At 47.9% G+C, this 26,977-nt stretch overlaps 1 protein-coding gene across 5 annotated transcripts; it reads left to right on the plus strand.

Moving 5' to 3' along the window:
* Positions 1 to 909: 909 nt before the first annotated feature.
* Positions 910 to 26,765, plus strand: CSAD (cysteine sulfinic acid decarboxylase). 5 transcript variants are annotated; one of them, XM_033866624.2, is made up of 15 exons: positions 910 to 1,040; positions 17,679 to 17,815; positions 18,099 to 18,225; positions 18,305 to 18,395; positions 18,737 to 18,843; positions 19,315 to 19,430; positions 19,901 to 19,980; positions 20,294 to 20,348; positions 23,866 to 23,982; positions 24,065 to 24,129; positions 24,412 to 24,493; positions 24,914 to 25,113; positions 25,269 to 25,320; positions 25,481 to 25,570; positions 26,356 to 26,765. In XM_033866624.2, the coding sequence occupies exons 2-15, from the start codon at positions 17,690 to 17,692 to the stop codon at positions 26,527 to 26,529; spliced, it is 1,482 nt and encodes a 493-aa protein (XP_033722515.1). In that variant the 5' UTR covers positions 910 to 1,040; positions 17,679 to 17,689; the 3' UTR covers positions 26,530 to 26,765. The 5 variants fall into 5 exon arrangements, with proteins under 5 accessions (XP_033722515.1, XP_033722514.1, XP_033722513.1 ...); XM_033866622.2 differs by lacking the exon at positions 910 to 1,040 and adding an exon at positions 3,286 to 4,104; XM_033866621.2 differs by lacking the exon at positions 910 to 1,040 and adding an exon at positions 9,212 to 16,474.
* The last annotated feature ends 212 nt before the right edge of the window (positions 26,766 to 26,977 follow it).

The following is a 26,977-nucleotide window of genomic DNA, read 5'->3' on the forward strand; positions in this document are numbered from 1 at the left end:
CTGCTTACTATCTGAAGAAAAAGAGTCTTCCAGTCTTGGTTTTCCAGCTGAATTCTCTAGATGAAGTTCACGATCTGTTTCAGAAACCTGAAACCAGAAAGGGAGATGGGGCTGTTAGGTGCAACATCCTCAGGCCATACAACCTGCAGTGAGGTGAACTCTTTTTTTGCCAGGCGCTCTCTGTGCAACTCCAAAAGAAGACATCAGTCAAGCAGAGTTTTCTTTCTAGGTCATGAGTTGAAACTGGTCTCCGGGCAGCCAACAGGAGCAAAAGTAACTGGGGCCTCTGGTGGAGGAACTGCAGCAGGCCAACGGCTTGGCTTTTCCATCTTAGAACTGGAAGAAGGGGGCGGAGGTCGTCTGGGGCTTTTGTGTACAGTGGGCCGGCCCGCGAAGCTCGCACTCTATTAAGGCGACCAGAAGTGTGGTAGAGAAAAGCTCAGGGGCTATCGCTGGGCGCTTGGGCAGCAGGCAGAAATCGAACCGGCAGTACGTGCCCGGGCCGGCCCACACGTGCGCATTCTCCGAGTCAGCCCGAAGGTACGTAAACTCGCTGCGGAGGTGGAAGGCAGGGAGGCGAAGCCCAGCTCTGTGCATTCCCTCCCATCTTCCCTCCCTCGCGCCAGCCAGCCAGCCAGCCAGCCAGCCAGCCAGCCGCTGCGCCCGCCGCACGCACCCGGAGAGAGCCGAGGAGCGCGCAAGGTGCGTGCTCGCGCCCGCGTCCCTTCAGAGCAAGCCCCCTCAGCCCAGCCGGTGACGCGGCCGGACGGTGATGTGCGCGCGGCCCCTACCCCTCCCCGGGAGCGCCCTCCCTTCGCCACGCGCCCCTCCTCCCCTCCCCTCCCCCTTCCCGCGGGGCGCCCCACGGCCTGCGAACTGCTGAAGCGCTGCCGTCTGCCCAGACGACGCTGCGCTCCCTGGGGCGTGCTCCTACCTGCCAGGCGCGGCCTCCTGCTGTCTCCCCGGCCGCGCGGCCCCTCCTCCAGGCCGCAGCACGCCGTGCCAACCCCGTGGCCACCGCTGCCCCCGCCGGAACCGAGGCAAGTTTACAAACACCAACCCGGGACCCGTTTCCCCGGAAGCACTTCTCCTTCCCCCCTCGTCCTCTCCCCCCTGAGCAGCATTATCCACTTCCGGGCTCGCGACCCTGGACGGGCGGGGGCAGACAGAAAGGGGGTGAGGCTGAGGGCTCACCGAGGGAGTGCAGCTGGCGAGTGGGCGGTGCCGGCGCGCGGAAGGACGGGAAGAGGGCGGATCGGAGGTACGGCGCTTGCGCCGTTGTAGGGGCGCGCCCCGGCGGCCATCTTGATTCAGGGAAGGAACGAGGGCCCTGAAATGTTGGTACGCTGAGTGTTAGTTGAGCGGTTTTGCCAGGTGAGCTGGTTAGGACTCCTTGAAGAACCGCCATCACTCTCCCTTCCTCCCAGATGTTCTCCCTGTCGCTTCTGAGCCTGGAGCCCCAAATAAAGCCAGAATACTTCGTACCAGACTTTTTCATGTAATTCGGTCGAGGTCATCTTTACCCGACCTTTCCATCAGGCCCAGATCTGCAGATTCTGAGGGCCGCCGCGTCAGCTGGGAGGGGAGTTAACTTTTTTTGCACGCTCCTGCCGAGTACACTCGACTCCACTCTGAGAACGGATGCCCTGGCATGGTCTGCGCACCCCGAAGCCTCTGATTTCCCTATATCGCTTCCGCCTTTATTCCAGACCGTCCACAATCTAACATTGGCCTCCTCGCCTGGAAAAAGCCATAGGACTCCCCTCAGTAGGAGAATGTAATCTCTTTGGAGACTTAGCGATGCAGGGTGCCCGTGGGACCGGCTACATTGGGAAAACTTGAGCCTTTCTTTAAATTCTATTCCCAACTTTAGGGAGGGGTTCTGCTAAAGATGGGCTATGCATTTAGTGCACTTGATGGAAGGAAATGTCGGTTCTATTTAGGTGTGTCAGATTGTGAGTTTAGGAGAATTAACAGAGATGCCAAAAGAAAAAAAATATTTATGAAAGAATTGCCAGCTACCTTTTGTACACAGATTTAATTTCCCTGAGCGCTCCATTTTTTGAGTAATTGACAGCAAATCCTTGTGCTCTTAGGATCATCATAGAACAGATAAAATGGAGCGAGATCATCAGAAATAAATCTTTAATTTAAAAAAATTAGCTCATGCTTATTTTAATAAGTCCACATGGCACAAAAGAATTAAAAGGCATGGGCTTCCCTGGTGGTGCAGTGGTTGAGAGTCCGCCTGCCGATGCAGGGGACGCGGGTTCTGTGCCCCGGTCCGGGAAGATCCCACATGCCGGCGGAGCGGCTGGGCCCGTGAGCCATGGCCGCTGAGCCTGCGCGGCCGGAGCCTGTGCTCCGCAACGGGAGAGGCCACAGCAGTGAGAGGCCCGCGTACCCCCCCCCCAAAAAAAAAGAATTAAAAGGCAAAAAATATTTTGCCATTTACTATTCCATGCTCCTGAAGGTAGTCACTTTTACAAGTTTGGTGTATATACATCCAAGCTTTTTTCTATGTTCATAAATTTGTTATTTCATCCAAAACATATTTTTGAGCACCTACAATGGACCACACAAGTGTATTTTAGACATTTTCTAAGTCATTTCACATTTTAAAAATTGTTGCATAGTATTCCAACTATTTTAATTTGTCTAGACCCATCCTGATGAACATTTAGGTTACTTATAGCTTTTTTGTATAAGTATAGTTTCTTTTTGTTTTTCTAGATAGATTCGTAGGTAGGATATGTGCATTTTAAATTTTAATAGATTCTGTGAAATTGAATTTCAGAAGTTTGTAACAATTTACACACTCAGAGCCATGTGTGAATGTCCCCATTTCCTACAACCTTGGCAATACTGGATGCTATGAATTTTTGTACAGTTGCCAACTTGATAGGTGAAAAATAGTGATTTCATTATTTTAAGTTGCATGTCGTTAATAGTGAAGTTGAGCATCTCTTGTTGCTTTTTTTTTTTTTTTTTTTTTGCGATACGCGGGCCTCTCACTGTTGTGGCCTCTCCCGTTGCGGAGCACAGGCTCTGGACGTGCAGGCTCAGCGGCCATGGCTCACGGGCCCAGCCTATCCGCCGGCATGTGGGATCTTCCCGGACCAGGGCATGAACCCTTGTCCCCTGCATCGGCAGGCGGACTCTCAACCACTGCGCCACCAGGGAAGCCCCTCCTGTTGCTTTTTGACCATTTTAATTGTTTTCGTAAACTGCCTGTTCACATCTTTTGCCTGTTAAGGAAAAAAAGATCATTTGTCTATTTCGTATTGATTGGTAGTAATCTCTATGTTATATTAACTTTTCATTTGTCATATGCTTTTAAAATATTTTCTCTTAGTTTTTCATTTATCTTTGAACTTTTCTTAGAGTGAAAGTTATGCTCTATGGGAAAATATTTGAAACATTCCTATGAAAATAGGAGCAAGACAAGAATGTTTACAATCAAAACTAATATTCTATTAAAGCTACTGGCCACTCAAAAGTCATTATTATTTTCATATTTTTATACTCATTATTTTCACATGCTATATCCATCCACAAAGAGAATCAGTTGACAAGATACTAAAACCAGTGAGTTCAGCAGCATCGCCAGATATACGATTAACAAACAAAAATTATATAAATAAGATATGAGAACAATAACCATAAAAATGTCATAGAAGGTTCTCATTCACAATAAAAATGTTACATTATAGACGTAAATTTAATAGGAAATTGCAAATTATGCATTAAGAAAATCAGATTATTTTAGTGGAAGAAAAAAAGGGCTGATTATTATTTTTGGCTGCACCACGCGGCTTGCGGGATCTTAGTTCCCCGACCGGGGATCGAACCTGGGCCAAGGCAGTGAAAGCACTGAGTCCTAACCACTGGACTGCCAGAGAATTCCCAAAAGGCTTGATTAGATGGAGAGTTTTACCATGTCCGTGAATAGGAAGACTTAATATTGCAGAGACACAGTTTTTACTTTAGGTTAAATTCTTATTAAAACAGGACTCTGCATGGAACTTAAGCTGACTTTTAAATCTGCATGGAAAGGAAAAATTGCGAGGAAAGCAAAAACCGTTTTTGGAAAGCAATGAGTAGGTAAAATAATGGTGGGGGAGGGGAAATAAAGCCATAAATCATCTTTAACCACTTTATTTATTTAAAAAATATTTATTTATGTAGCTGCATTGGGTCATAGTTGTGGCACGTGGGATCTTCGTTGCCACGTGCGGGATCTTTAGTTGTGGCATGCGAGATCTAGTTCCCTGACCAGGGATTGAACCCCAGCCCGCTGCATTGGGAGCGCAGAGTCTTAGCCACTGGAGCACCAGGGAAGTCCCTAACCACTTTAATGGTGTCTTTCTTTACACAGAATTTTAAAAGTTTTATGTAGTCAGATCTGCCTGTGGCTTTTGGGTTTTTGTGATATGCTACCTCAAGATTATAGAAATATTTCCCTGTACTTCCTTCTGGTATTTTTATGGTTGTATGTTTTCAGTTTTATGTCTTTATCTCAACTGCAGTTTATTTTCTTTAATTTTTATTTTCTTTCTTTATTTTTAAATTAATTAATTTTTGGCTGCGTTGGGTCTTCGTTGCTGTGCGTGGGCTTTCTCTAGTTGTGGTCAGTGGGGGCTGTTCTTTGTTGTGGTACGCAGGCTTCTCATTGCGATGGCTTCTCTTGTTGTGGAGCACGGGCTCTAGCAGTGCGGGCTTCAGTAGTTGCAGCACGCGGGCTCAGTAGTTGTGGCTCGTGGGCTGTAGAGCCCAGGCTCAGTAGTTGTGGCGCACGGGCTTAGTTGCACCGCGGCATGTGGGATCTTCCCGGACCAGGGCTCGAACCCGTGTTCCCTGCATTGGCAGGCGGATTCTTAACCACCGCACCACCAGGGAAGTCCCTGCAGTTTATTTGTGTGTGTGGTGAGTAGTGAGAAATGCCAGACTTAAAAGGGACCAATAATGTAATGGGAGAGGTACTAGCCTAGATGCCAGAAAATCAGTGATCTAGGCTTCCTCCCATGTCACCTTTGTAATTTTGGACAAATTAATCTCACTTTTTTTTTGTCTCAAGAGCCCTTGACTCGAAAATGAGGGTGAATAAATACTTTTTCAGGCAAATTTCTAGCACTACTGTGAGGCTCAAATGAGATCATAGGTGAGAAGGCTTTACGAAGAAAAAAAAACCCTTTGCAAATCTTCTAAGTTATCTTTAATACTGATTTTTGGTTTATGCATATCAATGTAAGTGTAGTGCAGCATCATTTTTCAGTATCTGGAAATAGTTTATTCAAGTTTGTGGAAGACTTTGGGGGAAGGGAGAGGAGAGTGGGAAAGATGAAAACTAACATTTTTCTGAATGCCTATTTCATATTTGGTGCTTTACTTAAGGAAAGATAAGACTTAGACCTCTCTTCCCAGGAGTTTACAGTCTAGAAGAGGGGAAAACACTGTACACAGAAGAATTGGAGCCACTGTTAACGTGGGTGTTGAGTCGGTGGGGTTTGTTAATAGGTAGACAGCTAGGTCAGTGTTTTCACTTTCTCACGATAAGCCTGGCTGAAAGTGCTTTAAGAAGCAACTGCCCTAATCCCTTTGCCCTCAGGCAGGCCTCCTCCTGGGCGACCTTCCCCACTTTCTCTGGTACACTGTCCCCTCAGGCCCACCCCATCTCTTTTTCAGGTAGTATTGTAATGATTACCGATTAGTCTTTTCCTGTACCAGATCTCTATTGCCTTAAGGACAGCCGGAATGTTTTCTCTTTGAAGGTTGCCCTGGGCCAATTGAGCAGAGTTAACCAGCCCTCCCTTTCTTTAGTGAGGAGCAAGCCTTTATTTTATGTGCTGGCTTCCCTCCTGGCCTGTTAGCTGGAGCAAACAAGGCAGACACAACACCTGGGGCAGTGCCAGGCATTAGATAGTCAGTGTTTGTTGAACTACCTGAACTCGTTCCTCTCTCTGAGAGCCAGTTAGGCTGCATAGTAGAAATGAGCAGTATGTGGCTACCTTTGTCACCTGGTAGACCTTTTAGATGAGAGTTGATTGAGGAGAGTTGGGAAACCACGTGGTGTAATGGGGTCATTCCTTGAGCCTGGCAATTTGTTTGTTTGTTTGTTTTTTTTTTACATCTTTATTGGAGTATAATTGCTTTACAATGGTGTGTTAGTTTCTGCTTTATAACAAAGTGAATCAGTTATACATATACATATGTTCCCATATCTCTTCCCTCTTGCGTCTCCCTCTCTCCCACCCTCCCTATCCCACCCCTCCAGGCGGTCACAAAGCACCAAGCTGATCTCCCTGTGCTATGTGGCTGCTTCCCACTAGCTATCTATTTTACGTTTGGTAGTGTATATATGTCCATGCCTCTCTCTCTTTGTCACAGCTTACCCTTCCCCCTCCCCATATCCTCAAGTCCCTTCTCTAGTAGGTCTGTGTCTTTATTCCTGTCTTTCCCCTAGGTTTTTCATGACATTTTTTTTAAAATTCCATATATATGTGTTAGCATACGGTATTTGTCTTCCTCTTTCTGACTTACTTCGCTCTGTATGACAGACTCTAGGTCTATCCACCTCATTACAGGTAGCTCAATTTCGTTTCTTTTTATGAGCCTGGCAATTTGTATAGTTTGGAATTCTTGTTGCCCCTTCATTCCTCCTTAATCTTTTACGTTGCTTAAAAATAATATTTATTTTAATTACATAAGTCAATGGAATTATCATATAAAATTATAAAAATATAGAAGTGTGTAAATAAGAAAATGAAAATCATCTATAATCCCGATACTGAGAAATAACCGCAGTTAGTATTTTGAAGACTTTTCCCATCTTTTCCAGTTTTTAAAAAAAGTGCATGGGGAGTGACTGCTAACAGTTATGGGGTTTCTTTTTGGGATGATGAAAATGTTCTGGACAGTGTGATCGATGCACAACTTTGTGAATATACTAAAAACCACTGAATTGTACACTTTAAAAGGGTGAGTTTTGTGGTTTGTGAATCGTATCTCAATAAAGCTGTTTTTTGTTTCTTTCTTTTAATGCTTGTAAGGGTTAAGAATCCACCTGCCAGTGCAGGGGACACGGGTTCGAGCCCTGGTCTGGGAAGATCTCACGTGCCGCGGAGCAATAAGTCCATGCGCCACAACTACTGAGCCTGTGCTCTAGAGTCCGCATGCCACAACTACTGAGCATGCGTGCCTAGAGCCCATGCTCCGCAACAAGAGAAGCCACAGCAATGAGAAGCCCGCACACTGCAATGAAGAGTAGCCCCCGCTCGCCGCAAGTAGAGAAAGCCCGCGCACAGCAGCAAAGACCCAATGCAGCCAAAAATAAGATAAATAAAATAAATAAATTTAAAATGCTTGTAGGTACATACACACAGTATTGTTTTCTGAACTGAAAGTGCATATACAGTGCTTCTTTGCTGCTAAATGATTTAGCACGTTTCCTAAGAATAACATTCTTTTACATAACTACGATGCAATGATCAAGTTCAGGAAATGGAGCACTGATAGAAGAATTCTAATACTTATGAGGCCTTTCATTGTCAGATTCCACCAGTTCTTCCAGTAACTTTCTTCACAGCAGGTTTTTTTCTTCCTTATCCAGGAGGCTATTTAAGATCACATATTCCTTTTGGTTGTAATGTCTCTAGTTTCCTTCAATCTGGAACAGTTCCTCAGTCTTTCTTTGATTTTCATGATGTTGACAGTTTTGAAGATTACAGGCTACATTGTTTTGTAGAATGATCCTCAATTTAGAAACATCTGTTTCCTCATGTTTAAATTCAGGTTGTGCTTTTTTGCCATTTTTCCATACCTCACGTCAGAAGGCCCACGATGTCCATCCATCCCATTACTGGTGATGTTAGCATTGATCACTTGGGTAAGGTGGTGTCCACCAGATTTCTCCACTGTAAAGTTACCACTTCCCTTTAAAGTGCTTTTAAGGAAAAGAATTTTACAGCATAACACAGAAGAAAAAGCTTTATCCAGGTTTTAGTGTTCTGCTGATTTTTTTTTTTTTTTTTTTTCTGTACGCGGGCCTCTCACTGTTGTGGCCTCTCCCATTGCGGAGCACAGGCTCCGGACGTGCAGGCTCAGCGGCCATGGCTCACAGGCCCAGACTCTCCACGGCATGTGGGATCTTCCCGGACCGGGGCACGAACCTGCGTCCCCTGCATCGGCAGGTGGACTCTCAACCACTGTGCCACCAGGGAAGCCCCTCTGCTGATGGTTTTTTTTTTTTTTTCCTGCTGATGTTTTGAATGAGAAATAAAGATATAGCATTTGAAGACTAAATAAAAAGGAAAAAAATCAGCCAAGGATGAGGAGGCAGGAGCTCAGTTAGAATCTAGGTTTCAGAAGATGGTACCATTCACTTAACCAGGGAACTCAAGAAAAAGAGCCTCAAGAAAAAGGCTCATAATGAGTCCACTTTTGGACCTGTTGAGTGTGAAGTCCTGTGAGACTTCCAAATTAGGCAGGTGGCATCATGGATCTTGGCTGGGGAGAGATGTCTGGGATGGAGGAGTCACCAGCATGTAGCCCTGGAAACAGAGTAGATTGTCCAGGGAGAGGTGCAGAACACAGATGAAAGAGGCCATGGGATAGAACCCTGAGGGAGGGCCAGAGGAAGGTGAAAAGGCAAAGGGAACTAAGAAATGGTCAGGGGTAGTCATATGGAAGCCAGTGAAAGAAAATGTTTCAAGATGGGATGGCAAACTATGTCTTTTGGCTCCAGAGGGGTCAAGTAGGATAAAGATGATATGTGTCCATTGGATTTGGAGGCAGGGATGTTCTTGGTGGCATTGAAGGTGTAAGCTACATGGTGGTGGGCTCAGGAAAGTGTGAGAGGAGAGGAAATGAAGATGGAGTGGAGACAACTCTTTTAAGAAGGTTGGCTGAGAAGAGGAGGTGGCTGGAGTGGGAATGTGTTGTGAGAGGTTTAGACAATTTAAAATGCTGTGAGAGGGCTTCCCTGGTGGCGCAGTGGTTGAGAGTCCACCTGCCGATGCAGGGGACGCGGGTTCGTGCACCAATCCAGGGGGATCCCACATGCCGCGGAGCGGCTGGGCCCGTGAGCCATGGCCGCTGAGCCTGCCCGTCCGGAGCCTGTGCTCCGCAACGGGAGAGGCCACAACAGTGAGAGGCCCGCATACCGCAAAAAAAAATAATAAAATAAAAAATAAAATGCTGTGAGAAAGAGGTAGTGGGAAGAAGAGTTGGAGAAATGGGGGGCGGGGGTCATCAAGAGGGTATCCCTGAAGGAGAAGGAGAGCAACCCCTTAGACCAATGGGTCCAACTCAGATGTCTACAGGGCCAGGCAGGTAAAGCAGATGAGTGAGGTGGACTAGTGTGGACTGAGGTGAAACAGAATGCAAAATTCTAAGGGCCTGTGGCCAGTCCTCTTCTGAGGATTGTCATCCAATCATCATCCATTGTCATGCACTTCACAGTGCTCCCTTGTGGGAGGAATATACATCCTCACCCCACTGCCCCAGGGCTTGCTTTGGTCAACTGGATCTGACCAGATATGCCGTATGCTAGGTCTGAGCAGAAGTTTTAGGAGCTGGTGCATGGTTTTCTCTTCTGTGAGAACATTGTATCCCAAGTAGGGGCTGTTCCTTCAGCCTGGGTCTTGGAATAAAGGCATATGAATCAGAGCTATAGCCAACCCTACCACCAATATAAACCTTGAAAGAGAAATAAATCTCTGTTGTAAGGCAGTGGTCCCCCCTGCCCCGCAACCGTGCACGGCTTGCAGGATCTTAGTTCCCCAACCAGAGATCGAACCCTCGCCCCCTGCAGTGTAAGCACGGAGTCTTAACCACTGGACCACCAGGGAAGTCCCAAGACGGTGGGGTTTTGAAGTCATTAGTTACCACAGCAAAACTGACTAATACTGGAGTTCAACCAAAATAAAGCTATACTAAGATATTTTTTACTCCTCGAATTAAAAAGATTCAGAAGTTTGACAGCATGCTCTGTTACTGAGGCTGAGAACACAGACGCTTTCATACATTGGTGTCACCTCTATGGATGTTGGCAATCCTTATCAAAGTTACAAATGCAGATGGCTGTAATCAGAAAGACAGACAATAACAAGTCTGTCAAGGATGTGGAGAAATGGGAACCCTCATGGGAATGTAAAATAGTGTAGTCACTTTGGAAAGCAGTTCGGCAGTTCCTCAAAGAGTTAAATGTGGGACTTCCCTGGTGGTGCAGTGGTTAAGACTCCTCGCTCCCAATGCAGGGGGCCTGGGTTCAATCCCTGGTCAGGGAACTAGATCCCACATACATGCCGCAACTAAGAGTTCGCATGCCACAACTAAGGAGACCTCCTGCTGCAACTAAGGAGTCTGTGAGCTGCAACTAAGGCCTGGCGCAACAACAACAAAAAGTCAAACGTAAAGTTACTTTATGAGCTAGCAATTCCACTACCAGGTATGTACCCAAGAGAATTGAAAACATGTCCACACAAAAAATTGTATATTAATGTTCATAGCAGCATTATTCACAATAGCTTAATTGTGGAAGCAACCTAAATGTCCATCAATTGATGGATACTTGAAATGTGGTATATCCATACAATGGAATATTATCTGATCATAAAAGGGAACGCAGTTCTGATACATGCTACAACATGGATGAACCTTGAAAACATTATGCTAAGTAAAAGAAGCCAGTCACAGAAGATAACATACTGTTTGTTTCCATTTATGTGAAAGTGTCCAGAATAGGCAGATCTTTAGAGGCAGAAAAAAGATGAGTGGTTGTCAGTGGTGGGGGGAGGGGAGAATGGGGAGTTCCTTTCTGTGAGGATGAGAATGTTCTGGAATTAGTGATGATGGTGGCACAATTTTGTTACTACATGAACAACCACTGAATTGTACAATTTATTTATTTTTTATTTAAAAATTTTTTTGGTACCCCAGGTGGGACTGAATTGTACAATTTAAAAGGATATGCTTTAGAGTATGTAAATTATCTCAATAAAGCTGTTATATTAAAAAATAAGAATGAGGAAGTTCTATACGTTCTATATGATCACTCATATACTGTTAACTGAAAAAATGCAAGGTGCACAACAGGGATTATATGCTTTTATGTGAAAAAGGAGAAAATAATATATATATACATTTGTTAGTATTTGCATTAAAAACTCTGAAAGAGTATCTGAGACACTAATAAAAATAGTTACCTGGAATGGGGTATATGGAATGGGGTGGAAATTAGACTTTTCACTATTAATATTTTCATGTATTTTGGTTTTGAACTACCTGAATGTGTTGCTTATTCAAAAATCTAAAAATTGAAAAGAAAACCCAATGAATGCACAACTATAATAATAATAAAGGGGGAACTCCAACTACAGCATTGTTGCTCCTTAAAATTCAGGCCCAGTGTTGCTAGATCTTCTGATTTTTTTCACAAGAAGCTGTAAGTTTCGGCATTGACAATTGTTTTTTAAAGTTTTAAAATGTACTATGCAAGCCAAACAAAACCATGTCTATGGGTAGCAGTTGGCCCTCCGCCTTCCAGTTTGTGACCTGTGCTTTAGACTGTGAACCTCAGGAGGGCAGGGCTGTGGTCTTTTGCTCTCCATTGTGACCTCTAGTGGTCACCAAAGTGCTTGGCACATATATACCAGATAATGAATAAATACTGAAGTTAAGGCAGAGAGGGATCCAGAGTGCAGGTGACAAAAAGTTGAGTGAGTTTGGATGGTTTTTATTTTCTATAAGAAATTTGAAATGAGAGGGAAACAGGGAGAAGGTTGATAGGTCAATAATTTGAGAGGTGTGGGAAATTTTTGAAATAATTGTTCCAGAGAGTTGGAGATAGAGCTGACAATAGAAGAATAGTAATGTTGCCAGGCAGTGTTGTGTGTCCAGTTGAGAGAGTCATTGCTGCTTTTTGCCTCTGAAGATGGTTACTACCTTCATCACAGTCCTGGGAATTCCCTTCACCTCTCTCCTGTGTTGGGCGAAATATGATGTGGTCTGATTCTCTGTCCTTTGTCTGTGACCTGGTTTGGGTTTTGTCTCTGGAAGTCTTTGGATCCTCCATTGTTCTGAAACAATATTATCATCTGTCTTCCTGTTGGTCATTCAGTGGATCCATTTGATCTATCCTGTTCTATAAAGCTTTTTTTTTTTTTTTTAATTTCTTGCCACCTTTTTCCCCTTCTGTTTCTGAAACTTCTATTAGTTGACTCTTGGGCCTTTTGGATCGATCTTCTATAGTTGTTTTATGTTTTGTTGCCCATCTCTTTATATTTTTATCTTTCTGTGTGATTTTCTTGACTGCCATTTCAGTTGTCATATTTTTAAAACCCTAGAGCTTCTCATTGTTCTCTGAGTGTTCCTTTTTGAGAGCAAACCCCCCCCCTTTTTTTTGTTATGAGTGCAGTATCTTCCTGAATTTTTGAAGCTTTCTTCTGCTCCTTGCATTTCTCCTCTTTTACCAAATACCTTTTTTCAGTGTGTCTGTTTTTACCTCTGTGGTTCACACTAGGGGCTTTCCTCAGGTGTCGGGTAGTCCCTGGCTGTCTGTCTGCTCACATTTAAGAGTGAGGCACTAAGGCATACTGGAAGGCCCAAGTGCATAGAAAGGATGTATTTATTGACTTGTGGGCATCACTGACTAGGTGATTGGGCGAGGACTGAAATAAGTGTCAGGTCTTTTCTCTAGGGCTATTGAGGTCAGTTTCTTCAGAGAGGAATCCTCCAGTCTCCTGACCCTGGAAGGTTTACCCCAGGCCACTGGTTCTGAACACTGATCGGGAGAAAGGACTTGACTGGATACCTCCCGCTAATCCTCTTGTATTCAGTACAGTGCCTCCTCCTCAACTTCTGCTGTGCTTGGCATCCCTAAGTCCCAGCTGCTCCATTTCAGTTTCTCTAGAAAACAGACTTCCTGCTTCTTTGGAATTAGGTGGAGGAGAGGGGAGTTGCCTCGCTGAATGGGCAGGGGGAGAAGAGTGAGGGCCTAAATGTTCCTTGTATAAATTTTCATCTAATTTCCACGTTTTTAGCTGTGCTTCTTCCTCCTGGCTTCCCAGGTAGCTACTGTTGTAAATTCTTGAGCCTTTCTGGGCTTCTGCCCTAAGAAGCAGCTTATATCCTGTTGGCATAACCCTCTGCAGACAGAGTGGCTTTAACTTTTTGCATTTGCTGAACCAGTTACCACTTCTCATCTGCCTTCTATCTTCTACAGTTATTCACATCTCTCACCTCTTGTCTCCCATCTGCTTTATTCTTCTTTTTTTTTTTTTTTGCGGTACGCGGGCCTCTCACTGTTGTGGCCTCTCCCGTTGCGGAGCACAGGCTCCGGACGCGCAGGCTCAGTGGCCGTGGCTCTCGGGCCCAGCCGCTCCGCGGCATGTGGGATCTTCCCGGACCAGGGCACGAACCCGTGTCCCCTGCATCGGCAGGCGGACTCTCAACCACTGAGGCACCAGGGAAGCCCTGCTTTATTCTTCTGAATTTAAAATTCCACTGATATAATTTAGTGGAGTTTCAGGAAGGAGTATTGGTAAACATATGCATTTAATCTGGTGTGTTTTATTGGAATGAGCACAGAGACCATGAATTTATAGCAAAACCAATTTGAATGGTTAGGTGGTTTTCACTAGCAGAATTCAGCAGTCCTGGTGGATTTGGTAAGAGAAGGACTGGCCAGTTGGATTGGGGTTTTGCCAGGTGGATTTGGTGGAAGGACATTAGGGCCAGGGAGTTGAGGATTTTGGACAGAGTGGTTGAAACAACAGACCGTACAATCTAGGTTGTGTAAGTGAAGGAAAGAAAGATACAAGGGAGTTGATGGCTGGAGGAGTTTATGAACTAAAGATCCCATGAAGTAAGAAAAACTTGTCAATTTTTTTTTGAATTTTTGAATTTTATTTTATGTATTTTTTTATATAGCAGGTTCTTATTAGTTATCTATTTTATACATATTAGTGTATATATGTCAATCCCAATCTCCCAGTTCATCCCACCATCCACCCCCGCCACTTTCCCCCCTTGCTGTCCATACAAAACTTGTCAATTTTTAAACAAACCCTACTTGGTCCTTCCAGCATCTTCTCAGCCAGGGACGAAAGTGCTATTCCTAAGTTTATTTATGTTTCTTTGCTTTATTATTCTATCTTGGGGGTTAACGTCCTTCTTGCTTTGTAAAAGGAAAACTCTCTCAGGTCCCCAGGACAGGATTCTGTGTGGGGCGTGAGGGTAGGGATGCCTCACCTCCTTGTTTACCCCGGAGGAAACTGGGGGTGTTCAGAGCCCTTGCCTCCACCTTTCTTTCTTTTTTTTTTTCTTTGCGGTACGCGGGCCTCTCACTGTTGTGGCCTCTCCCGTTGCGGAGCACAGGCTCCAGATGCGCACGCTCAGCGGCCATGGCTCACGGGCCCAGCCGCGCCGTGGCATGTGGGACCTTCCCGGACCGGGGCACGAACCCGTGTCCCCTGCATCGGCAGGCGGACTCTCAACCACTGCGCCACCAGGGAAGCCCTTTTTTTTTTTTTAATTTATTAAGTTTATTTATTTTTGGCTGCACTGGGTCTTCGCTGCTATGCGCAGGCTTTGTCTAGTTGCGGTAGCGGGGCTACTCTTCGTTGTGGTGCGCGGGCTTCTCATTGCAGTGGCTTCTCTTGTTGCAGAGCACGGGCTCTAGGCACGCGGGCTTCAGTAGTTGTGGCACGCAGGCTCAGTAGTTGTGGCTCGCGGGCTTAGTTGCTCCATGGCATGTGGAGCCCCAGACCAGGGCTCGAACCCGTGTTCCCTGCATTGGCAGGCAGATTCATAACCACTGCGCCACCAGGGAAGTCCCCACCTTTCGTTTCTGGGTGGTGACTTTGGTGGGATGGATACAGAAGGGGCCGGGTGGACAGAGCCATGTCTTCCCTGCAGACCTCTTTTCAGAACTTTGGGAAAAGCCTTCCTCCAGCCTGGGGTCTCTCTTTCTTCACCAGTCGTTCCCTCCTTGCAGCCTGTTTTCCACTCCCCTGGCCTGCTTGCCGTATCCAACAGCCTGAGCTGATGAACACCCACAGATACCTTGGAGGTTCTCTCTTTAAATCCCTTATTTTACAGAAACTGAGGCCCCGAGGTGTACTCACTCCTGGCCCAGAAGCCTTTGTGCCAAAGCAAGCTCAGTGGCTGAGGGAGCCCCGCACGAGGCGGTGGAGCCTGGCGATTAGGGGCGGGGTCTTCAGAGCCCCACACACCCTTGTCCAGACCCAGCTCAGCCACATGCTGGCTGCATGACCTGGACACGTTACATACGTAGTGTCTCTGAAATCTGTTTCCTCATCTTTAAATGTGGGTCATAAACTTAACTTCAGTCGTTGTGAAGATGAGAATAATGCATGTTAAGTACAGAATGAGGCATGTGGTAAGTACTTCCATGGTGCCTATTTTTATTAGCGTCTCTCCTTCTAGCCTTTCCACCTAAAACGCCCCACTGCTGCCACCTGTCAGGGGAGCCAGAGTGAGCACTGATGAAGGATTGAGTCTTATTCTCAAGGCTGAGTCAGTTCCCCTAGTTTCCCAAAACCCAATCTACTGAGGAGAAGTTTAAGGATAGGACCACTGGGGTCCCTTGGACCTGTGTTTTCAACTAGCTTGGGGTCCAGTGGCTGCTGACAGTGGATTATACCAGAGGAAGATTCCTTCCGTTCCATGTTTCCTGGATCCTCTTACCCCCACATTTGGCGGGTTCCCCAGGCCTTGGTGTTTGCCCCTCTCTCCCTGGCCATCTCCGTGAGCATTCTCTCCCCTGGGGAATGGAGCCCATCACAAGGCTTCAGCTGTGCCCCACCTCTCGAGTCTGCTTCTCATTCCTGCATCTCAGAAGAGCTCTGGACCTGACTTCCTCCCATATGCGTATTTGTAGCCCTGGACATCTCCACTTAGATGAGTATTTCCAAGAAATAACAATCTACTTTCCATCCAGCCTCCACTTTCTGCATCCCTATTTCTTTTATGGGCACCATTATTTTTCCAGTCACCCAGGCTTGAAACCCCAGGGTCGTCCTTGACCCTTCCTTCCCCTCCAATGTAGATTCCGTAAGTGTTGAATTGAGTATAATCCAGCAAGTGGTTAAGCCTGCATATTCCCCTACCTGTCCCTCCCCAGCGACACCACCCTTATTCACGTGTGGCTCACCTCTTTCCTGGTTTACAGCAATGGCCTGTTCATTCTTCTGCATCCATCTGCTATACACTGGTCTTCTGAGAGCATTGTTTTCATCACATTTTTAATCCTTGCCACAGAATCTTTCAGTGGCTTTCCATTTTCTGCAGGATAAAATCTAGATTCTTGGCCTGGCTGGCACTCAAGACTGTCCATAATCTCTCGTGCAGCTCTGCCCACCCTGCCTCTGCTCCCGTGTCGTCCTTGCAGACCTTCTCTCCAGCCGGCCAGGCACCTTCGCTGACCTGAGAATCAGCCATACTCATTCCTGATGTAAGCTCATGGCATTCCCCCCTGTCCCTGAATGCCTCTCTTCCTCCCTTTCTCCAGTCCTGTTTCTCCTGCCTGCTTTCAAGTTGCAGCCCCAGTCCCACTGCAGATCCTTCTCAGGCTTCAGCCTTCATCCATCTCTTCTCCTGAATAGCGCTTGGGATCAGCATCTCGCCAGCGCCCTGGGCTGTAACTGTTGCACGTGCATCAGTATCCCCCCTCCCCACCCACCAACCCCAGCACCCTGGTGTGAACACAGTTGGTGCTCACTTCAAACAGCCACTCCCGGGCTTCCCTGGTGGCGCAGTGGTTGAGAGTCCGCCTGCCGATGCAGGGGACACGGGTTCGTGCCCCGGTCCGGGAAGATCCCACATGCCGCGGAGTGGCTGGGCCCGTGAGCCATGGCCGCTGAGCCTGCGCATCCGGAGCCTGTGCTCTGCAGCGGGAGAGGCCACAACAGTGAGAGGTCCTCGTACTGCAAAAAAACAAAACAAAAACAAAAACAAACAGCCACTCCCTGTTTCTTGAGCACTCTCAACCTGCAAGGCACAGGATTATACTTAACGGTCTGCCTCCTCAGTGTGGCCTCCTTTTCTTCCTGCTCTTCAGAGAAGAGGGCTTTAGAAATCAGGACAGTTCTGAGAAGACTCTGGGGGTTGGGATGCAAAGAGATCGGCCTCTCAGGCCTGCCTAAACCATTACTCTGTTCTTCTCCAGTCTAAGTGAAGGTGGCATGTGTTTTTGCCTTACATCTCATCTCCCCGCTTCTTCATGTCAGCTAATGGTTATTCAGGAAACTTATCTCAACCTGCTGGCCCTATCCCAAATCTTCAGGGCATGGGTCATGAGAATGATGTCATGGCCATGTGACTGCTGCCTATACCTTGCTCCCTCTGCTGCCCTAGTCCTAACACTCTAAAAAGCCAGTTGTGTCCCCTGCTTCCAGCTCACCTGGACGAAGGCCTGAGCAGAAAGGTAAGCTTCTCACCTGTGCCTTTGGTGAGCAGTGGCCACTGGTTTCTACCTGCTCAGCACTTCTTTCCCACCTGTTTCTGCTGGCTCTCTCCCTGGGCGCTCTCACTTGCCTTATCTGTACAGTGAAGCCTGGGGCTAGGCCTTAGGCCCATTACGGAGTTGAAGTTCTTGCTGGTTAGGTCCAGGTGGGGTCCCCAGACTGAGTAGGGAATAACTCCTGCTCTGCTCACAGATTTTCTCCTGATGGCTGACTCTCAACCACTCCTCTCCCTTGATGGGGACGCCGTGGCTGCAGAAGCCTTGCTCCGGGATGTGTTTGGGATTGTGGTGGATGAGGTCATTCGGAAAGGGACCAGTGCCTCCGAGAAGGTGGGTCTTTTCTCCCCCCTCCTCCTGCCCATCAAACCTGGCTGAGAACTTTCCTCCTCTGTGCAGGCTTCTCCCCAGAATTCATCACTCTCACTGTGTGCCTCAGGGATTACATACTGGGCCAGACTGTGTTTATTTACCCTTGTTCATGTGTTGCTTGGAAAATATTCCTAATTTGCTGTAAGTGCAGCTTGGTGGTGTCTTCTGTCTGCTGAGATGTGGTTTGGGCAGCCAGTCAGCGGGGTGCCTCAGCGCCCCCAGAATCTCCCGCTTCTCCTCCTAGGTCTGCGAGTGGAAGGAGCCAGAGGAGCTGAAGCAGCTTCTGGATCTGGAGCTGCGGAATGAGGGGGAGTCACAGGAGCAGATCCTGGAGCGCTGCCGGGCTGTGATCCGCTACAGTGTGAAGACCTGTAGGTCCTGGGTCCTGCGGGGAGGCGCGTCTAGAATTTGTACCCAGCTCCACACTGAGCCCTCGTCCCCCTTCTCCAGGTCACCCTCGTTTCTTCAACCAGCTCTTCTCAGGGTTGGACCCTCATGCCCTGGCTGGACGCATTGTCACCGAGAGCCTCAACACCAGCCAGTGAGCCATCCCCGGGCCCCCTTGCACCTCCCCGAAAGGATTTGGGTTTGTGGGAGATACACTCGGTGGATAGGAGAGGAGAATGGTGCTTGCCCCCCTGTCTTTTCTGGGAATCTCTGCTGGCAGAGTCTTTCCCCTCGTACCCTTTGGGCTTCCTTTCTCAAGCTTTCTCATGCCTCCCGGCTCCAGTTTTTTCTCATCTTTTCCTCCCTTGTTCTTTTTCACCAACTCAGTCCTCTCTTTGGACCCTCTCTCACTCACTCTGTCCACCTCCTCTCTCCAACTCCTCGCAGAGTCTCTCCCTGTCTCTTTCCCATTCTCATCATTCCCTCTCCTGGCAGGTACACATATGAGATCGCCCCCGTGTTTGTCCTCATGGAAGAAGAGGTGTTGAAGAAACTCCGGGCCCTGGTGGGCTGGAGCTCTGGGGACGGCGTCTTCTGCCCTGGTATGTAAACAGGAGGGGGGCCTTTCTTTGGCCTTTTCAAGGGTTCCTCCTTCCCCACTGTCCTCTTGCTGTAAGCTGGCAGGGAGGGGTGATTCTTCTTTGTTTCTTCTCCAGCTGGGCTCCGGCCAAACCAGAGAGAAGCTGCCCAGTCCCCCGTATCCTCATGTTTGCCAAATAATACATGGCATCAGTGCCTGCTGTCCTGGCGGGGGGGGGGGGTGGGGGGGGGGTGGGGGGGTGGGGGGGGTGGATCCCGGGATCAGCCCCGGATAAGGAGGGGGAGTCAGGATCTGCAGATCCCGCTGTCTGGGTTACCAGCGTGCCATTTGTCGAGCCCTCAGAACTCGTGGCCTGGTAGCCAATCACTTGTGCTTCTTTGATCAGTTCTTCTGGGTGGAGAGGTCAAGAGAGCCAAGCTCCAGTTTTGACCCACTGCCCCTCCCTCTTGCCACCACCCCTTCCCTGTGACAGGTGGCTCCGTCTCCAACATGTATGCTGTGAACCTGGCCCGCTATCAGCGCTACCCGGATTGCAAACAGAGGGGCCTCTGGGCACTGCCGCCCCTGGCCCTTTTCACATCAGAGGAGGTGGGAAGAGGCACAGGCCTACCCTGGGCTCCCCGATTCTAATCTCCAGCCAGCTGAGTCCGACACCTGTCAGATCCTCTGCCTGCTCAGACCCATCTCTTCCGAGACCAGCCTGCCCCCAGGCGGATGTGCTTCCTTCCAACCAAGGGGGCTGTGTAAACACTCCCCGTTCACCTTGCCTTCTGTGTGGGGGTAGCAGAGGGGCATCCAGTGCAGTGTACACAGTCCACACCCTTTCTGCTAAGAGTATGGGCCATGGGCCAGCAGCATCAGTATCACCTGGGAGCTTGTTAGAAATGCAGAATCTCGGGCCCCAGCCCAGACCTACTGAAGATGAATCTGCATTTTAACCAGACACACTGGTGATTTGTAGGCCCATGAGTATTTCAGAAGCCCTGGCCTACAGGGTCTCATCTGTTTGACCAGTCTCTCTCCTCCCCACCCTCCCTGCCGTCTGCCTTCCTCCACAGTGTCATTACTCTGTCAAGAAAGGAGCTGCTTTTCTGGGACTTGGCACCGACAGTGTCCGAATGGTCAAGGCAGATGAGAGGTGAAGGTCCTTCTGTCTGCATGTCTCAGACCCAGCCTGGCGCCGTGTGCCTTCTCATTGCCAGGGGCTCTGGCCTCTGGCGCACACCCCGGCGGACTTCTCTCCCTGCGCTGTTCCCACCGAATTGCCTCTGCTGTCTACCAGTGCCTGCTAGAGTCTCCGCCCTGTCCCCTGAGATCTGTTTACCCCTCTTAGGGAAAAATCAACACTGTGGCCTCTGCATTGCTAACTGCACATTACCCTGCTCTCGACAGTTCTGCTGCCCAGCCTAGAGAACCTATTACTCCCCTACCCACTAAGTTTTCTTTTCCAGAGGGAAAATGATCCCTGAGGATCTGGAGAGGCAGATCGGTCTGGCTGAGGCCGAGGTGAGTGAGTGAGGGGTGCTGAGGCAGTGGAACAGGACCCTTCTGTTCCCTTCTTGGAGGGTTCCTTGGCCTATGCCTACTCAAGGCTCCCCTCATCCCTCCCCTTGATCTCTGTGCCCGTTTCCCTGGTGGGCTGAAGGGATGCCTGGAGAGCAAGGACACTGTAGTCCTGCTGAGACCCATGGGCAGTATCGGATCGCAGGGCAGGGGTAGGACTGAGTCACTGAGTGGAGTCCCAAGGGGCACCGCAGGGAGGATGTTGGGGACCTGAGGTGTAGCCCAGAAGGTTTCTGTGAGCTGGCAGGGTCTGTGCAGGAAGTTCAGGAAGATGTGCGGGCCAGTGGTGAGCAATGCAGACTTGGAGCAATGGGAGATGTGGAGGCCCTTGCACGCCCCTCCGCACTAGGGGACATGGGAGCTGCTGCAGCCGTCTTGGAGGGCGTTTCAGCACTATCTATACCATTTTTATTTACTTATTTATTTATTTACAAATATTTATTTATTTGGCTGCTGCGGGTCTTAGTTGTGGCATGCAGGATCTTTTAGTTGCGGCATGTGAACTCTTTTTTTTTTTTTAAATAAATTTATTTATTTATTTTTGGCTGCATTGGGTCTTCGTTGCTGCGTGCGGGCTTTTCTCTAGTTGCTTCGAGAGGGGGCTACTTTTCTTTGAGGTGTGCGGACTTCTCATTGTGGTGGCTTCTCTTGTTGTGGAGCACAGGCTCTAGGCGCGCAGTCTTCACTAGTTGTGGCATGGGGTTCCCCCTTGCGGGCTCTAGAGCGCAGGCTCAGTAGTTGTGGCGCATGGGCTTAGTTGCTCCATGGCATGTGGAATCTTCCCGGACCAGGGCTCGAACCCACGTCCCCCGCATTGGCGGGCAGATTCTTAACCACTGTGCCACCAGGGAAGTCCCATGTGAACTCTTAGTTGTGGCATGTGGGATCTAGTTCCCTGACCAGAGATCGAACCCGAGCCCCCTGCATTGGGAGCACGGAGTCTTAGCCACTGGACCACCAGAGAAGTCCTATACCATTTTAAATGTATCTATCCACTGACTCTGTGTCCTGCTGCTAGGATTAGTTTATAAATCATCATCACAAGTGCTTAGCATTGTGTGCACTGGAGCGAAGTGTAAAATTAAAAAAGAAATTTAAATATCCATCAATAGATAAATTATGATGTATCTGTGTCAGTTTCTTCCTTTGTAAAATGAGCATAATATAGAACTTATAGGGTTGTTGTAAGGCTTAAATTATGTGTAAAGCACTTAGAACAGTGAAGCAGTATACAAATATTAGCTGCGATTGTTGTTATTGTTGGAGTAGTATGCAGCCATTTAAAAGAATAAGATGGGAATATATATGTTAACATGAAAATACCTCAACTATGTATTTAAGTATAAATTAAAAAAATATGTATATATCTCCACATGCAAATGGTCGCAGCATCGGTTTTTGAGAAGACTGTTCTTTCCCCAGTGAATTGTCTTGGCATCCTTGTTAAAATCCATTGAGTGTACGTGTGAGGATTTATTTCTGGACTCTCGGTCTATTCCATTGATCTGCATGTCTATCCTATAGACCACATTGTCTTCATATAGCTTTGTAGTAAATTTTGAAATCAGATGTGTGAGTCCTCCAACTTTGTTCTTTTTCAGGATGGTTTTGGCTTTCTGGGTCCCTTAAATTTCCATCTGAATTTTAGGATCAGCTTGTCAATTTCTGCAGAGAAGCCAACTGGGATTTTGATAGGGGTGTGTTCAATCTGTAGATCCATGAACATGGAATGCCTCCATTTATTTAGGTCTTCTTTGATTTCTTTCAACAGTGCTTTGTAGTTTTCGGAGTATATGTTTCGCACTTCTTTTGTTGAATTTATTCCTAAGTATTTTATTGTTTTTTGATGTTCTTATAAATGAAATTGTTTTCTTAATTCCATTTTTGGATTGTTCACTGCTAATGTGTAGAAATACAACTGATTTTTGAATATTGATATTGTACCCTGCGAACTTGCTGAACTCACTTATTAATTCTAATAGTTTTTTTTTAGTGGATTCCTTAGGATTTACTCGGTATAATATAATGTGATCTGTAAATACAGATAATTTTGCTCTTTTCCTTTCCAATCTGGATGGCTCTTATTTTTTTTTACCTAATTGCCCTGCTAGAACCTCAGCACAATGTTGACTAGAAATGAGGAGCGTGAACATCCATGTCTTGTTCCTGATCTTAGGGGGAAGGCTTTCAGTCTTTCGCCATTGAGTATGATGTTAGCTGTGGGTGTTTTTGTAGTTACCCTTTATCAGGTTAAGGAAGTTCCCTTCAAATCCTAGTTTTTTGAGTGTTTATATCATGAAGGAGTTTTGGATTTTGTCAAATGTTTTTCTGTGTCTACTGAGATGATCAATAAACCACATTGAGATGTGGGTTTTTTTCGTTTATTCTATTGATAGGATGTATTACATTAATTGATTTTGGGATGTTAAACCAAGCTTGCACTCTTGGGACAAATCCCCCTTTGTCATGGTGTATCATTATTTTTATATGTTGCTGATTTTATTTTGCTAGTGTTTTGTAGATTTTTATGTCTATATTTAGAAGAGATATATTCTGTAGTTTTCTTGTGATATTTTGTCTGGTTTTGGTATCAGGGTATAATCACTTCATAGGATGAATTCAGAAGTGTTCCCTCCTCTTCTTTTTTTTGGAAGCTGATGAAGAGCTGGTATCAATTCTTTTTTTTTTTAATTCATTAATTTTAAATTTGTTTATTTTTGGCTGCGTTGGGTCTTCGTTGCTGCACGCGGGCTTTCTCTAGTTGCGGCGAGCGGGGTCTGCTCTTCGCTGCAGTGAGGGCTTCTCATTGCGGTGGCTTCTCTTCTTGCGGAGCACGGGCTCTAGGCATGCGGGTTTCAGTAGTTGTGGCTCGCGGGCTCTAGAGCGCAAGCTCAGTAGTTGTGGCACACGGGCTTAGTTGCTCCGCGGCATGTGGGATCTTCCCAGACCAGGGCTCGAACCCATGTCCCCTGCATTGGCAGGCGGACTCTTAACCACTGCGCCACCAGGGAAGCCCTAGCTGATATCAGTTCTTTTTTTAATGTTTTGTACAACTCATCAGTGAAGCCATCTGGGCCTGCGCTTTTCTTTGTTGTAGTTTTTTGAATACTAATTCAAGTTCCTCATAAACGTTTGTACTATTAGGATATTTAAAATAGCATTTTGATCTTCCAGTAAGACATTCAACTTTGTTGAAAGAGTATGAACTTTGGAAATAGACCATCAGACAGACCTAGGTTTGAACTCCATCTCTGGGTTTCAGCTTGGGGGCAGGTTTCTTAACTCCTCTGAATCTCAGTGTCCTCACTTGCAAATTAAAGGGGACAGTAACACGTTGTAAGGTTGCAAGGGCCCAGGTCAGGCGTGTGAAGAATTTACAGAGCTGGATCTCAGCACCAGGCTCTGGGTAGCTCTTGAGATGACTTCACAGCCTCTTTCTCCCTCTGCATTTTTGCCACAGGGTGCTGTGCCATTCCTGGTCAGTGTCACCTCTGGCACTACCGTGCTGGGGGCCTTTGACCCTCTGGAGGCAGTTGCAGACGTGTGCCAGCGTCATGGACTGTGGCTGCACGTGGATGTGAGTGGTACTCAGGCCTGAGGATGGGGTGGGCTGAACTGAGGCCAAGGCCAAAGCCCACATTGTTCCTTTTGCTCCACAGGCCGCCTGGGGAGGGAGTGTCCTGCTGTCACAGACACATAGACATCTCCTGAATGGGATCCAGAGGTGCATACAGCCCCCTACGCCCTGAATCTCACCTTCAAATCCTTGATCCAGAGAGTAGTCTTGGACCAGGGAGCTCAGATGGGGGTAGGGGAAGGAGGCTGGTAGGAGGGAGGTTGGAGAGATGGTTGATTGGGGCTGGGAGGTCAGACGTCAGACCTGGAAATTCTTCTGCTGGGCCGGGGTGAGACCGGCCCCTCTTACTGGAGATCTGGAAAGGTTGGGGCTCTGGTTGGGCAGCTTGAGGGGGAGCCAGCTGACCCTGCTTTGCTGTGCCCACCCCAGAGCTGACTCCGTGGCCTGGAATCCCCACAAGCTCCTCTCCGCAGGCCTGCAGTGCTCAGCTCTTCTTCTCCGGGACACCTCGGTGGGTCTGCCCCTCCCCCGCCCTGGCGCCATCTCCCACCCTGGACCTCTGTCTTCTTTTCTATCCCACCTGAGAGGAGCTCCTGGCCTTACCACGTTCTCCTTGCCATGCCATCTGAAGCTGAATATCTGTGACCACCCTAATCCCCTGTAGTGGGCTCCCTCACTCCCCTGTCTTCGTGCAAAGGAAAAAGTTCCCGGCTTAAGTCGTAATCGGAGGGATCCTGCGTCATTTGGGAAGAACTCTGAGTGTTGGAAGAAAACCCAGAGAGAGGGTTTCAGTCAGCTGGCAGCCGTCCCATCAGTGCCGCCTGGTTCCAGGGAAAGAAGCATGTGGACTGAGCTAAGAAATGGCCCAGTGCAGCTCTGGAGGAAACCTCGGCGGGGAGAGTGGGTCTGACTGTCTCCTCACCCTCCACAGAACCTGCTCAAGCGCTGCCACGGGTCCCAGGCCAGCTACCTGTTCCAGCAGGACAAGTTCTACGATGTGGCTCTGGACACTGGAGACAAGGTGGTGCAGTGTGGCCGCCGCGTGGACTGTCTGAAGCTGTGGCTCATGTGGAAGGCACAGGGCGGGCAGGGGCTGGAGCGGCGTGTGGACCAGGCCTTTGCCCTTGCCCGGTAGGAGTGGGGGCAGTCCCGTTTCCCCTCTCCGGGCTCCAGCCCTGCACCCCTTTCCTGCTCTTAGTGTCTCTTGATTCACTCTCTGGGTTGCTTTTGTTTCTGTATCTCTGCCTTTCCTCCTCAACCCATGGTGTCTCACTCTGTGTTCACAGGTACCTGGTGGAGGAATTGAAGAAGCGGGAAACTTTTGAGTTGGTCATGGAGGTACGACCGACCTTGTGCTCTTTTTCATCCCCCGTCCCCCCGCCATTCCCCTCTCACTGCCCCTCTTCCCCAGCAGAGCCCTGGTTGGGGAAGAGGGGCAGTGAGAGGGGAAAGGTCCCCCTTCCTCAGCTCACACCTTCCTCTTCCTCATTCCTCCCAGCCTGAATTTGTCAACGTGTGTTTCTGGTTCGTGCCCCCCAGTCTGCGGGAGAAGAAGGGGAGTCCGGATTACGGTGAAAGGCTGGCTACGGTAGGCAGTCTCCTCCCTGCTCTGGTTAACCCATTAGGGAACCGATGCAGCTGGTGTGTTTCCGCCCCCTGCTGGCTGTAAGTGGCATGGCAGTTCCCTTGGCTAGTCTCTTGCTCCTGAGGTGGGGACCGTGAACTGGAAAACGACACCCACTTGTCCTCATTTCTGTGAGGCTGGGAATGGGGGATAAGGTATGCTTCTGGAAAGTAAGAAGAAGACGGAGAGGGGCATTACAAAAAAGTCACCAGTGTGAAGTACATAGATCCATGGTGTGGGGCATTCTGCTGGGAGCTCAGGCTCAGGACAGAGACGTGAGGCAGAAAGATCTTGGAGTTTTGCTCACTAATGCTGGGGACAGAGCAACCCTGTCAGGCCAGGAGGTATGTCCTGGTCGCTAAGGATAGATCGGTACTAGGTGCTGCAGATGATACGAAACATCAAAAATGTTATAGGAATTCAGAGAGGGGAGAAGAAGGTGTCGAGGATGATGAAGGCTTGAAGTTAGACTGAAAAAGCAGTGTTGAGATTCAGTAAAAAGTCAGGATTTAGCAGAAAATGGCCCACGTGGTAACGTGAAGAATGGTGAGACGTGAACGAATGCAGGAGGTAGAGAAGGTCCAGTGGGCTGGATGTGGTGGCAAGGGTAAACTGGGGCCACGTCAGGATCCGAGCCGTGAGTTGCTGTCTCTGGAAGGTGTCTGGGTGGAGGGAGGTGCAAGTTGGGGAGCCCAGCCCCTCACCTGACCCCAGGCTGCAGCTGGAAGGTTGCTCCACTCCTCCCACAGGTGGCCCCAATCCTCAAGGAGCGCATGGTGAGGAAGGGCTCCATGATGATTGGCTACCAGCCCCATGGTACCCGGGGCAACTTCTTCCGCATGGTCGTGGCCAACCCTGCGCTGACGCGGGCGGATATGGACTTCCTGCTGAATGAACTGGAACGGCTGGGCCAGGACCTCTGAGCCGCTCCTTCTCTGCTGGCCTGGACCCCTCCCCCAACCCTTACCATCTCCCTGTATCCCCTCCCCGTGTTCTCAAGAACAACCTCTCCAGGAAACAAAGCTGTCTTAATTTTTATGTGCTTTGACCCACTAACTCTCCTTTAAGTATTTGATATTAAGAGAATGTTTAAATAAATGATAGTATATCCATATGATGGAATATTACTCTGCCATTAAAATTATGTTTACAAAGAGGATTTTTATAGATAAGAGAAAAATAATTTTAATATAATGTTATGTGAAAAAGCTGGATATAAGACTTTATATATGGTAATATCTGAGCTGCATTCAAAAATACATAGGAAAAGACTGATGAGATGTAATATGCCAAAATGTTAATAGTTTTCTCTGGGATGGGATTACAGGTAATTTGAAAATTAACTTCTTTATACCTTTTGTGTGCCCCTTT

The sequence above is a fragment of the Tursiops truncatus genome, chromosome 11, assembly GCF_011762595.2.
Source record: "Tursiops truncatus isolate mTurTru1 chromosome 11, mTurTru1.mat.Y, whole genome shotgun sequence".
Classification (NCBI taxonomy): domain Eukaryota; kingdom Metazoa; phylum Chordata; class Mammalia; order Artiodactyla; family Delphinidae; genus Tursiops; species Tursiops truncatus.